Source organism: Macaca thibetana, chromosome 7 (genome assembly GCF_024542745.1).
Source record: "Macaca thibetana thibetana isolate TM-01 chromosome 7, ASM2454274v1, whole genome shotgun sequence".
Lineage (NCBI taxonomy): Eukaryota > Metazoa > Chordata > Mammalia > Primates > Cercopithecidae > Macaca > Macaca thibetana.
In genome coordinates this window covers 15,839,800-15,853,119 of record NC_065584.1, presented here as the reverse complement: position 1 = coordinate 15,853,119, position 13,320 = coordinate 15,839,800, and the positions used below count along the sequence as shown (strand labels likewise).

At 37.8% G+C, this 13,320-nt stretch overlaps 1 protein-coding gene across 6 annotated transcripts in view; it reads right to left on the bottom strand.

Annotated features, from left to right (window-relative positions):
* TC2N (tandem C2 domains, nuclear) overlaps window positions 1-13,320 on the bottom strand; it is a 271,057-nt gene that overhangs the window by 174,250 nt on the left and 83,487 nt on the right. For 3 of the 6 annotated variants that reach the window (XM_050799092.1, XM_050799091.1, XM_050799093.1), the window contains exons 12-13: window positions 11,429-11,503; window positions 7,433-8,702 (exon numbers count right to left, since the gene is read on the bottom strand). In XM_050799092.1, the coding sequence (XP_050655049.1) occupies window positions 8,655-8,702; window positions 11,429-11,503 (123 nt within the window). In that variant the 3' untranslated portion in view covers window positions 7,433-8,654. Of the gene's footprint in view, window positions 1-7,432; window positions 11,504-13,320 lie in introns of those variants that run through there. The other 3 variants (XR_007727590.1, XM_050799095.1, XM_050799094.1) reach the window with 3 other exon arrangements.

The following is a 13,320-nucleotide window of genomic DNA, read 5'->3' as shown; positions in this document are numbered from 1 at the left end:
GAGAGAGAGGGAGGAAGGAGGGCAGGAGGAAAGGATGCAGGAAAGGAGAAGAGGAAGGGGCAATATAAGAATTTTGTATATATTCCTCTGAAGGAAATCTGAATTATGACAAGACAACTTATATAAAATGAAAATGCATATAGTATTAGGAAGCATATAGGGTCACTATACAACTGCACCCTTACCTTCTTACTTTTCCATCCTTAGCTATTCTCCATAAACTTTCCTTACTCTCAAAGGCCTCTATCTGGTTGTCCATCTGTTCTTCCCAGGGTTCTTTTTCATTATGACTTAAGAAAACATTACTCAGCAATCCTTTTCACCTTCTTTATCTGCAGATCTATTATCTGTCCTTCCTGGATAAGGAGAGGAAGAGGAAATTGTCCCTAGTATTGAGATGTACATGGGATGAGGCCTGCTTCTCTTATAGACTCTTCCCTGAATCCATTTCCTAAATTATATCAGGAAAGGTCTCCAAAATTCTCATTTTCTCCCTCCAGGAGTAGAACTATCATCTAACCAATTTTCTACACTCATCTTCTTTCCTACAGAAGTCTTATAAATCCTGTTTAGGCTGGTAGATAATAACTACAGTACTTATTTATGTAGGGTGAGTTAGTTACATCTTATAAGAAAATTTCAAAGCTGGACAAAATCTAAGTATTGTTCCTACTTTATATAGAAATCAAATTTAACTCATTCCCTGCAAAAAATAAATGTTTTAAAAAATTAATATAATTTTTGTTCTTAATGATACACATTAAGCTGCTAACATGGAATAATAAGGCAAAATCTGATAAACATCTCAGCAGTCTACTAAATTTAGCATTCTGTGTTATAAACACTTTAGAATTTCAGAAGTTTTTTGTAAGCTTGATAGTATGAGTTAGATATGAAGCTATTATATTTCTCTTCTCTCTGATTAAGAAATGTACCAATGAATTTTAAAGTAAATACGGTAATAATGTATTATACAGCATTATCTCTTTCAATAAGAAGATACTGGCCTTAACTACCACTTTACTGAACCATAAAACCTAACTCTATGTGTTCATTCATTTTTTTTTTGTTTGTTCACTGTTAAATCCCTAACACTCAAAACATTGCCTATCAGTTAAATGCGTAAATGAACAAATATTGACTATGTACCTCTTATAGGCCAGATACTGTACTAGGCTCAGGAATGCAGCAATAAACAAGACCCTGCTTTCATGGAAATTACAGTCTAGGAGAGACAACCATGTAACTATTTAACCATAATTCTGATAAAAGCTATAAAGAAAAAGTATAAAGTATATGAAAACAAGATCTAATATTGCTTGAAAAGTCAAAAGAGACTTTTCTGAGGAACAGATATTTAAGCTGGCACCTTTAAAAATAGAATAGGCTTTAGTAAAGGGAAGAGTGAAGAGAGAAACTATTCCACATAGGTGAAACAGGACGTGTGAAAATCCAGAGGAAGCTAAGTGTGTATTGTCCATTCTCCAAGAATTGAAAACAGATCAGTGAGATTAAAGAGGAGAATTGTTAAAAATAAGGCTGGAGTGGAAGGCAGAGCTCAGATGATACAGGGATATTGTAAATTTTTAAAACTTCCTATTTTCTTGATGCCTCAAGATTCCCACGAACAGGCTATGAACACTCTGTCTGGGCAATCAGGTGCACCAGTGTGAGAAGGCTGGCTCCTGCCACAAGTTCCCATTTTTGCTATTCTGACTGTGACCTAGTGACATTCAAACACTCCAATGAAACACTCTCATGCTTTTTGCTTATATACTGTATCCTGACCACCAACAAAGGCCCTTGTCACAGGTCCTTCCCCTGACCCTCTCTCTGCTCCCCATCTGCTTGGTTGAGCTCACTCCCTGAGAGTTCCTCCCACATACCCCCTGCATGGCATGCCATGCCTCCCTCTTCCAGGACTTGTCAGTATAATAAATCTCCTTCATTTTCACATGCCTCTCCATGGTGTTATTACACGTCTGCATCTGACCGATCATCAAAAAATCAAGCAAAACAAAAAACCCAACCCATTTTAAGTAACACAATTATTCCTTACAACACAACAGGAGAAAGAGGATCAGGATATGTCACCCCAAAGTATGCCACTTTGGCATAAAGATTTTGAGCTGAAAGCAACTGAGAATCAATAGATGTAGGAAGAGTTCTTTGCTGTCCCCTTAACTGCCTAAAAGCAGGGCATAAATTACACTTTGTGAAGGTGTCCTCTGTACTCCGTGGACCAGGAAGAGGAGTGACTTATCACTGGAGATGGAGAGTCAACACTGAGATGAGTTTGCACAAACAGACCTAACTAAAATAACCCTTATCCTCTATTAGTTCCCCCATGTATTTCCTAGTCACTTCCCCACAATTTATCTCTTAAAGTCCAAACCTCCTTTCCTTTATTAAAAAGATACATAAACTCCTAGTCTAATTACCTCTTTGAGTTTCACTTTTCTGTGAATATTCACGCATGTAAACATTAATAAAAATTGTGTCTTTTCTCCTGTTAACCTGTCATTTGTTAGTTTAACAGGCCCCCATTCACTGAATATAAGAGGGTAGAGGAAAAGTCTGTCATCCCCAACAAGGGCCTTGTAGGCTGTGTTAAGGACTTTGGACTTCATACTAAGAGCACCGAGAACCAAGGTGTGACAATCAGATTATAAGGAAAGTACAATACTACAGGTGGGAGATGATACTGCCTTTGATTAGAGAAGTTTCAGTGGAGATGGAGAAGTGGGTGCATTCAAGATCTATTTAGGATATATATTTCAGAACAGGGTGACTGAGTATGGGAGATAAGAGTTCCAAGGTGTGATACTGATATAATATAGATGTGGTCTCTGTCATTGACTCCTGGCACAGAGCTCCTAAAACCCTTAGAAGGCAGCTATGCTCACCACTGTACCATCAACACACCTAAGATGCTTGGAATTTCCTAAGCAATAAGTGTGATGAGGTATCTTTTCTCATATTTGGTTTTTGTCCCTGGCTCCTGAAATAGCTCCAGAGTAATGAAGTTTAAAGTAGCATCTTGTGTCATTCCTAACAAGCCCCTTTCAACCACATCCCAGTTTATGTTAATGAGGTGACTTTTGGAAAGCCGCTAAGAATAGGGGTCTTGTTGCCAGGAAAACAAAAATATAGTTAGAGGGTTGGAATATTCAGGTCCATCTCCCAAGCCCCCTCAGCCTCTAGGGAAGAGAGAGTAGGTAGAGATTGAGTTCCACCAATGGCTAATTATTTAATCAACCATGTCTATGTAATGACGTCTTCATAAAAATCCTAAATGAAGTCCAGAGGGCTTATTGTTGATAAACACATCGAAGAGCCTGCAAGGTGGCACTCCCCGAGCGGGCAGGGAAGTTCCACATCCCTCCCCGCTGGCTTGCCCATGCATCTCTTCCATTTGGCTGTTCCTGACTTGAATCCTTTATAAAAAACTGACATGTACATAAACTGTTTCCCTGAGTTCTGTGAGCAATTTTAGCAAATTACCAAACCTGAAGTGTCATGAGAACCTCCAATTTGTAGTCAAGTCAGACCAAAGTTGTGGGTAGCCTGGAGACCCGCTACTTACGATTGGCATAGGAAGTGGGGGGCAGTCTGTGGAACTGAGACTTTAACTTGTGGGATCTGTGCTAATTCTGGGTAGTGTTGGAATTAAGGTAAATTACACAACACCCAGTTGGTGTCCACAGGGAATTAAAGAATTGCTTGGTGGGAAAAGCCCACACACTTAGTGTCAGAAGTGTTGTAAGAATAAAGAAACAGCTTTTCTTCTTTTAATTCTTCCCCCTGCACATCCAGAATACAGAAAGAGAAATAGTTTTTCCATTTACATGTGTTAGTAACCGGTAGAAAATGATTCCAACAAATTCCTAAATAATTATTAGAATTTAAGTGTAATTAACTCAATGAATAGGTTTCTGGGATGACCAACTAGGTGGATGATAGTGCCTTTTACTCAGATGGGGAAAAGTGAAGATCACACTCGTGGTAGGAACAGGAAATCAAAAGTTTGACTTAGAACACATTCAAGAAAAGATGTCCACATTAGCTATATGACAGTGGAACGCACAGCAAGATTTGGGTAGAGATGTAAATTTGACAGCCTTTAGACAGTAGATAGCATTTCAAGTCATGGAAACAAATGAGGTTGCCCAGGACAACAGTGTGGAATGACAAGAAAAGATGGCCTAGGACTGAGTCCTAAAGACCTTCTACTTTTTAAAGTCAAGTGCATGAAGATGAGCCAAACAGAGAAGAAAAGAATAGACTAGGAAGGTGTTTAAAAAAATAAGCAGAGCATAATGACATGAAAGTCAGAGGGAGAGATGGTTTCAAGGAGAGAGGCAGATAGAGAGAGAGAGACAGAAAGCTATTGTTAATAAAGTTGATGAGAATAAAGGGAAAAAAATAGCTGAAAAGCATTTATTAAGACTTTAACATGAACTCTGGTGGAGTGGTTAGGATGGAAGATTGAAGAGAATGGACTAAGGACAGAGCGGTTAGAAATTATCTATAGGCCGGGCGCGGTGGCCCACGCCTGTAACCCCAGCACTTTGGGAGGCCGAGGTGGGCGGATCACGAGGTCAGGAGATCGAGACCATCCTGGCAAACACAGTGAAGCCCCGTCTCTACTAAAAATACAAAAAAATTAGCCGGGCGTGCTGGCGGGCACCTGTAGTCCCAGCTTCTAGGGAGGCTGAGGCAGGAGAATGGCGTGAACCCGGGAGGTGGTGGAGCTTGCAGTGAGCAGAGATCGCGCCACTGCACTCCAGCCTGGGCGACAGAGCCAGACTCGGTCTCAAAAAAAAAAAAAAAAAAAAAAAAGAAATTATCTATAAAGGGGAGAACAGATAAGGCAGAATCTAGAACAGGAGAGGAAGTCTAGGAATATTTTTTAAGAAGAAACCACAGAGAAAGGTGACCTAATGGATGCTATGCTGAGAAACCAACCTTCCTATTCATTGAGTTAGTTATACTTAAATTCCAATAATTACTCAAGAATTTGTTGGGATTGTAGACTACCAGTTACTAACACTTGTTGAGCAAGCAGACATGAAGGCTATGCTTGGGAATAGTCAGGTGGAAGAAGGAAAGTGAGGAAAGAAACTCCTGTGAGAATGAAAAAGAGCTTCTGGTGCCCAGGAGAATCTTCACTGGCTATGCGTAGACTCACCCATAGCGGTCCGACCCAGGAAAAGCTTTGGGAACCTGGGAAGACACACCTCTAAGGGGAGCATGCTGCATTGGCTCCTGCTTTATGTAATGTTTCTTAGTCTATTCAGGCTGATATAACAAAATACCATGAACTGGGTAGCTTACAATGAACATTTATTCCTCACAGTTCTGGACGTTGGGAAGTCTAATATCAAGATGCTGGCAGATTTGGTTTTGGGTAAAGGCTTGCTTCCTCATAGAAAGTCATCTGTTCACTGTAACCTTAGCCGGTAGAAGGGGCGAGGGTTTTCTTTGGGTCTTTTTTATACGGGCACTAATCCCTTAACAGCCTAATTACTAATGCCTTAAAGACTTAATCTTTTCCCAAAGGTCCCACCTCCTAATACTATCATCTTGGGGGTTAGCATTTCAACATACGAATTTTGGGGGGACATAAACATTCAGTCCTTTGAAGTTTACATAGGTTCCTTCATCAACACAAAAACCTAACCCCCAAAACTGTATCTGTAGGGTTCTTTGCATCAAACACATCACCAACCAATTTTGCGACAGCCACACACCAGAGGTTTCAAAGATGAAACAAAGAATCCAGTAGAGTGAGTGGGAATGGCTCAAAAATAGGAGAGAATGGGCATAACAAATGGAATGAAATCCCAGAGAAAGCAGAAAGGACTGGATTCAGAAGTCACAAGGAAGCACTGGCTTTCTAACATAATGGGGGAAAGGATGGATATGGGTAAAAACAAGTTTGTGGATATGGTGGTAGGAAGTTGGAGGAAAACCCGACATTATTTTCTTTGCGAATCATGACATAAGATCTTCTACTAAGAGCAAAGAAAGCAGCAGGTGGGCTAAAGGTTAGAAGAGAGTGAAAGAAAGTATAAACTTTTTCACGGTGAGTCAGCTGACAACACAAATGAAGTAAGATGGCTAGGGAGGCAGAGTTAGTGATCATGAACAGCAGTGCTTGGTTTTGTGTGTTTCAGGTCAGGGACCTATCAAACCTTTCCTAATTCCTTCAGGTGCATTAAATTCTTTATTTGAGCCTCTAAAACATTTTGTTCACACCTTCAATCCTGCTTTCTCCTAGAATCTTGCTTTATATTGTTTCATTTACCTACCTAAATATAAAATCTCAGTGTAAACAATGACGGCTTATTCATTCTTGTATCCCTGAAAGCACAAAGCATGGTTCTTTGTGTGAAGTACTAGATTTTTTTGCATTATTAAATATATCACATAAAATGGCTCATTAAAAAATGTGGTTTCAAGATTGACTTCATACATTATATAATCAAGAAAGATGAAAGACGCAGAAATTAAAAGACAATTTTAAACCACAGTCAACCAAATTTATTTCTGCTAAAATAAGTATCCTATCATGAAGGGCAGACATTTTTATCATCCTACTGCCTCAGAAACTAAAGGCAGAGCAGTGGCTCACGCCTGCAATCCAAGCACTTTGGGAGGCCGAGGCAGGTGGATCACCTGAGGTGAAGAGTTCAAGGCCAGCTTGGCAAACATGGCAAAATCCTGTCTCTACTAAAAAAAAAAAAAAAAAAAAAAAAAGGGAAAAAAAAGAAAAAATTAGCCAGGCATGGTGGTGGGTGCCTGTAATCCCAGCTACTCAGGAGACTGAGGCATGAGAATTGCTTTAACCTGGGAGCGGAGGTTGCAGTGAGCCAAGATCGTGCCACTGCACTCCAGCCTGGGCGACAGAGTGAGACTCCATCTCAAAAAAAAAAAAAAAAGAAAGTGACCCAGAACCAAATCCCACAGCACAGAATATGAAAATTAATACTGAATAAACATCATCACCATTTAAAATTCATATTCTCATTTGGTGGTTTAGTTTGGCATAGAATCAGATAGCTTTCTATCCTTTGAAAAGACATACAAACCGTTCTTTCTTTTTTTTCGGATAAGAGTCTCGCTCTGTCCCCCAGGCTGGGGGTGCAGTGGCACGATCTCAGCTCACTGCAAGCTCTGCCTCCCGGGTTCACACCATTCTCCTGCATCAGCCTCCCGAGTAGCTGGGACTACAGGCGCCCGCCACCATGCCTGGCTAATTTTTAGTAGAGACAGGGTTTCACCATGTTAGCCAGGATGATCTCGATTTCCTGACCTTGTGATCCGCCCACCTTGGCCTCCCAAAGTGCTGGGATTATAGGCGTGAGCCACTGTGCCCAGCCCAGAACTTTCTTTCTAGACATCTACTGCCATTATCAGAGTCCTACAGTTTAATATAATGATTTATTGTAATCATTGTTTATAGAAATCACATTTTTTATAGATTAAAAAACTTAAAAATAAAAAAGTACTAAGTTAAAAAAAATCCACTAGATTACTAAAAATGCAGGCCACATTCATCTTCCTACAATTCTTCACCCACAAAATAAAATCCAATTTAGGAGGTTCCATTAACTCTTTTAATATATTTCTAAATCTTAAATCTATATTTCAAAATGAACATGGTACTTCATATGGGCCCACTTTTCATAATTCTTTCAACTCAATGTTTTAGCCAAAACTGCAAACATTTGAAATTTAATTTTGAATAAAAATTATAGCTTATGCACCAAGACATTAGAAAGTGCCCTCTGACATTTTATCAGGTACTTTCCCCATTACACCCAACCAAACACAGAAAGGAAATATATATTTTTGAAATGTCGATTACTGCCATGATATCAAAAGCTGACATTTATTACAAATTTCTGAAATCCTTTATAAGCAAATATTTGATTAAACAAAAATAAAAAATGTTACTAGGAGATATAATTTCCACCTGGTTGTTGAGTACATTAGTATCAGAGAAATTCATATAACTATATTTAAACAGAACTTCAGGTTAGGTTCTTTTCAGACCACAATTACATAACTTGTTCAAAATCCCACTAGTTTCTTTTTAACAGTCTTGGTAAGAGATGAAACTGATATACTTCAGAGGCCATTTCCGTAGGAGCACTGCTTTTAAAAATCATGCAAAAAGCCGGGCGCGGTGGCTCACGCCTGTAATCCCAGCACTTTGGGAGGCCGAGACGGGCGGATCACGAGGTCAGGATATCGAGCCCATCCTGGCTAACACGGCGAAACCCCGTCTCTACTAAAAATACAAAAAAAAAAATTAGCCGGGCGTGGTGGCGGCGCCTGTAGTCCCAGCTATTCGGGAGGCTGAGGCAGGAGAATGGCGAGAACCCGGGAGGCGGAGCTTGCAGTGAGCTGAGATCCGGCCACTACACTCCAGCCTGGGCTACAGAGCGAGACTCCGTCTCAAAAAAAAAAAAAAAAAATCATGCAAAAAAAAAGCCAAATACAGATGTTATATTTTAACCCGGGCTGCAGCTATTTGTGTTGATCTGAAAGCTTACAAGTAAATCCACTGTTACGAATCAGCACTGAGGGAGCTATCAGCTATCAATGAGAACCTTTCTGTGGTTTCCTTTGGTCACGTGGCATCATTATGATTCCCTTCTCCTTGCTGTAAGTGGGTAAAGGTCAAGAAATGCCTAGGCAAATACAAAGAGAAGTTATTTTGGCATAGAATCTCATTTTTTACTACCAGCTCCTAATGTTTTTCTCACAATACGTGCACCTATTAGCAGGAGATAGGATTTCTATTTACAGATCCACATAAAGCTTCAAGGAAATAACCAGTGTTAGTACCTCCTCACCTGAAAAGGCTTAAGTAAACACTAATTAAAACATTTAGGATCTTAGTTGCATCAATACTTCTCTACTTGAAAGGTCGTTTAAATGAAAAGGTTTTCTTCTTACTGTTTGATTTACCTAGGACTCTAAGAAACCAAGAAGTCATAGCTTTCCCTTAAATTACACATATACATATGTCGTAAGAATATAGGCCAGGCGCAGTGGCTCATGCCTGTAATCCCAGCACTTTGGGAGGCCGAGGCAGGCACTTCATGAGGTCAGGAGATCGAGACCATGGTGAAACCCCGTCTCTACTAAAAATACAAAAAATTAGCCCAGCGTGGTGGCGGGTGCCTGTAGTCCCAGCTACTTGGGAGGCTGAGGCAGGAGAATGGCATGAACCTGGAAGGCAGAGCTTGCAGTGAGCCGAGATTATGCCACTGCACTCCAGACTGGGCAACAGAGCAAGACTCCATCTCAAAAAAAAAAAAAAGGAATATAGAAAATTAAATAAATAAAATAATTAAATATTGAGTTAAATGCATGACTACATATATTAAATTTGGAAATTGAAAGCATTAATAGAACAGAGAAACCAGCTAAAACAAATTGTAGCTTTTAAAATAAACAATAAAGCCTGTTATTTATTATCTGAAAGCCAGTAAATACATTTACTTCTTTGGTACCCATCAAAATAGTTGCATTTGCAGAGGATGTATAGGGCAGTGAAACTACTCTATATTATAATGATGGATACATATCATCATACATTTATCAAAACCTATAGAATGTATAACACCAAGAGGGAACCCTAATGTAAACCATGAACTTTGGATGATAATGATATTTGAGAGTAGGTTCACCGATTCTAACAATGTACCATTGTGGTGCAGGATATTGATAGCGTGGGAGGCTGTTGAGGGCTTTGTTGGGGGAGAAAGGAAACTCTATCTTCCTCTCAATTTTTCTGTTAACCTACAACTGCTCTAAAAAAAAGTCTATTTTTAAAAACAATTTTTAAAATTTGTATTTGTCTCAGATTCAAAATAGTATCACACAGGTGATTTATCTTAAAAGTCCATGTCAGTATTGACCTATACGTCATTTTTTACAAATCTAAAACAAAAGTATTTCAAAATGTTCAGTGGCAGAGAGTACTGGTACCACAAAATCAGGGCAGTAGAAGCAAAGGGGATATAAGATATGGATATTTTGTAGCTTGAGGAGATGGCACCTAGGGAAAGGAGAATTAAATGTTTATTTGGGAAAATGTTAATGATATACATAGAACATAGGAGCTGGAATAAACAAGGCATGCTTAGGTTATAGCAAGGCATACTCTTGGCCTAAAATATCACCATCTATCTCTGCATGTGTGTGACAAAGTAAGAATGTGGCGGGGGGGAAGGGAAGACTGAGAACACAGAGCACTTGGTCTACTTATTAGCAAAAATAAAGTGAGATTTTCTAAAATCAGGTATAATGTCATCTGCCCCTTCAAAAAGCTGTTCTTTTTGGCCACACTTCTTATGGTCAATTAAACTGAAATTATTTCCAAATACTGAGTTCTAATTAAAGTACTGGAAAGAAAACTACAATAGAAAATACTTATTTGTTACACAGTATAATCAGGTATGGTTATAAATAAAAAAAAAATGGGAAAATACTCAAACATTGTAAATTACAGAATAATCTAAATTTTAAAAACTAAAAACAAAGAACTGATTATCATAAAATACTGAATTTGCTATTTAAGCTCATTTAATTCTGTGAATTAGGATGGACCATATGGATGATACTCTCACTTTTACTCCAAATAAAACAAATAGTAAAATATTTGAGGGAAGAAAACAGTAAAGTATGTATATTCTGGGTTTCCAATTAAACTTCAACCTTCTGGTGTTTTCAATTATTCCTGCCAAAATGTAGTTTTCTATTTCTGAAGTTTCTTGGAGATAAGTAGCTTACAAAGTGGTAATGTGATGTCTTATGGGTAAAAAATTATAAAACACAGGGATTAAACTTTCCCCCAATATAGAAAATAGTTGAAATGGTTCAATTCATTTTTACCAGGAGAAAATATATAGCAAGAGGTAAACAGTGGAGCCAAGACCCAATCAATAATGTCTAGCACTGAAGTAATGTTGAAGTCTTCTAAATATCAATAGTACTAAGAGACTTGCTATACCAGGTTTTGAATATCTAAGTAAAGCTTAAAATACAAAAGCAAAAACATAATATAGAAAGAACTATCAGCGGTTGATATTCTCATAGACTTTATAATTTATTTAGTCATCTTAATACTATCCTTTGATTTTACTATCTGTGTCGTGTTGCACAGTTTTAAAACATTTCCTTTACTTTGGATATCTGATAAAATTCATTATACTTTCTTATCAAATTTTCTATCAGATACAATATATACTGTAATTATAGCCCCCATAAATTGACAAATTTATTGATTTGTCTCTTCTCATTGGTAGCAAATTGAAATCATAAGTCTTCTAAAAGAATGTCAAATTCTTCACCAAATTAATGTGTGAAGTCTTCAAGATGGATTTAATTTGTGCCACTTGATAACAACCTTTTCTGGATTTATTACTGTCTCTTTCCACTGGTTCACTGCTTCAATGTTATTACTGTCTTCACTTATCCAAATCTGTAAAGGAAAGTAAGTACAATCATTTAACTTGACACAGTAATAATAACTAAGTTCAGACAGTTAGTTACTCTTACTGATGGAAGAAATTTGGAAGTTTGGTTCATATATTTGAAATTAAACATCTTTCTTTTTTTCAAAAGTCAGTTTGATTTCTCTATTTGACATTTAAATGCTAAAACATTTAACCTGTTTAGTCATTCTGAAGACTAGTTTATAAGGTTCAATTCAATTAAAAAATTCAAGGTGAGGCAGTCAGGCGCAGTGGCTCACGCCTGTAATCCCAGCACTTTGGGAGGCCGAGGCGGGCAGACTACGAGGTCAGGAGATCGAGACCATCCTGGCTAACACAGTGAAACCCTGTCTCTACTAAAAATGCAAAAAATTAGCCAGGCGTGGTGGCGGGTGCTGGTAGTCCCAGCTACTTGGGAGTCTGAGGCAGGAGAATGCTGTGAACCCGGGAGGCGGAGCTTGCAGTGAGCCGAGATCGTGCCACTGCACTCCAGCTTGCGCAACAGAGCGAGACTCCATTTCAAAAAAAAAAAAAAAATTTCAAGGTGAAATATTACAAAATCATTTCCCCTAGAACAGTTATTAGTATCCTTTCCTATTCAAGAAATCTAGGAGCTCAACTTAAAACTGATGCCGACCACTCAAAAACATTCTTGTAAAGATCAATTAAAGTGAGGCTAATCATGATTCAAGTTAGATTGGTAAGGAATGTGCATTTTAAAGGACCTTTTACATGAAATAAACCATAATCTCAATTAAAATCTAATAAATAGTCATTCTTGATCAATAGTAATTTCATAGTACCCATCACTTATGTAACTTAAATACTACATGTGAACACATACATAGTATTATGCAAATTATACAAAAGACATCACAATAATTATATTATTATGAACCTTTATGAAGACAAGGAATAAAAAAACTTGAATTCTCACCTTACCTCTAGCACTAACAAATGCTTTTACCTTGGAGTTAACTTCTCTGAGATTCAGTTTCTAAGAGATTAGAGCAGGTCATTGGTTTAAATCTTTTTCCTTTTCTTTCTTGGTCTAAAGAACCTTCCTTTCAAATGAAATCTTACAAATAACCCCAGTATGTAAAACAGACGTTAGAGTACTTTGGTTGATACAGGGGTGGAAGACCTTGAGTTCACCTTTGGCTGCCCCATCATGGTTCCTCCTAAGGCTACACCAGATAAGCCATAGGGAGCAGATGACCAGCAAGAACCTTTCCAGAATTATTATTCTAACTAAAATCTTAGCCAAGAGAATGGAATCACCACAAATGTTATCATGAAAATCATTTCAAGTAAATTTCCTATTCCATTCATACCATTAAGTTGAGGCTTGATGATATATGAAAACTTTAACTGAATTGACTTCATAGGCTTAATGGCTTTCAAAAGTGTGCTGGTTATATGAATTCTTGAATTCAAGTTATTTTCCAAAGAGTAAATTATAAACAAAACAACATTTTTATTAATATTTTATGTAAAAGTATATATTAAAAAGTAAATCAAGGAGCTGATATCAATCTTTGAAAAGTCATATATAATTTGAGGATTTCATGCAGACTGTCAATAATATCTTATCAAGTTGAAGATTTTAAACCAATAATATAGATTGTGGAATTTAAATGTGGTTCAAACAATTGTAATTAAGGTGAAAGATAATGGATAGCTACCACTAGTCTATTCAGAGTAAGGAAAGGAAACAAGTTCCTAGAAGACTTGCAAGTTAGCAAGTGTTATGTTGTTTTACACAAATTGTACCAAGACTTTAAAATAATTCAGACAGTAGTAT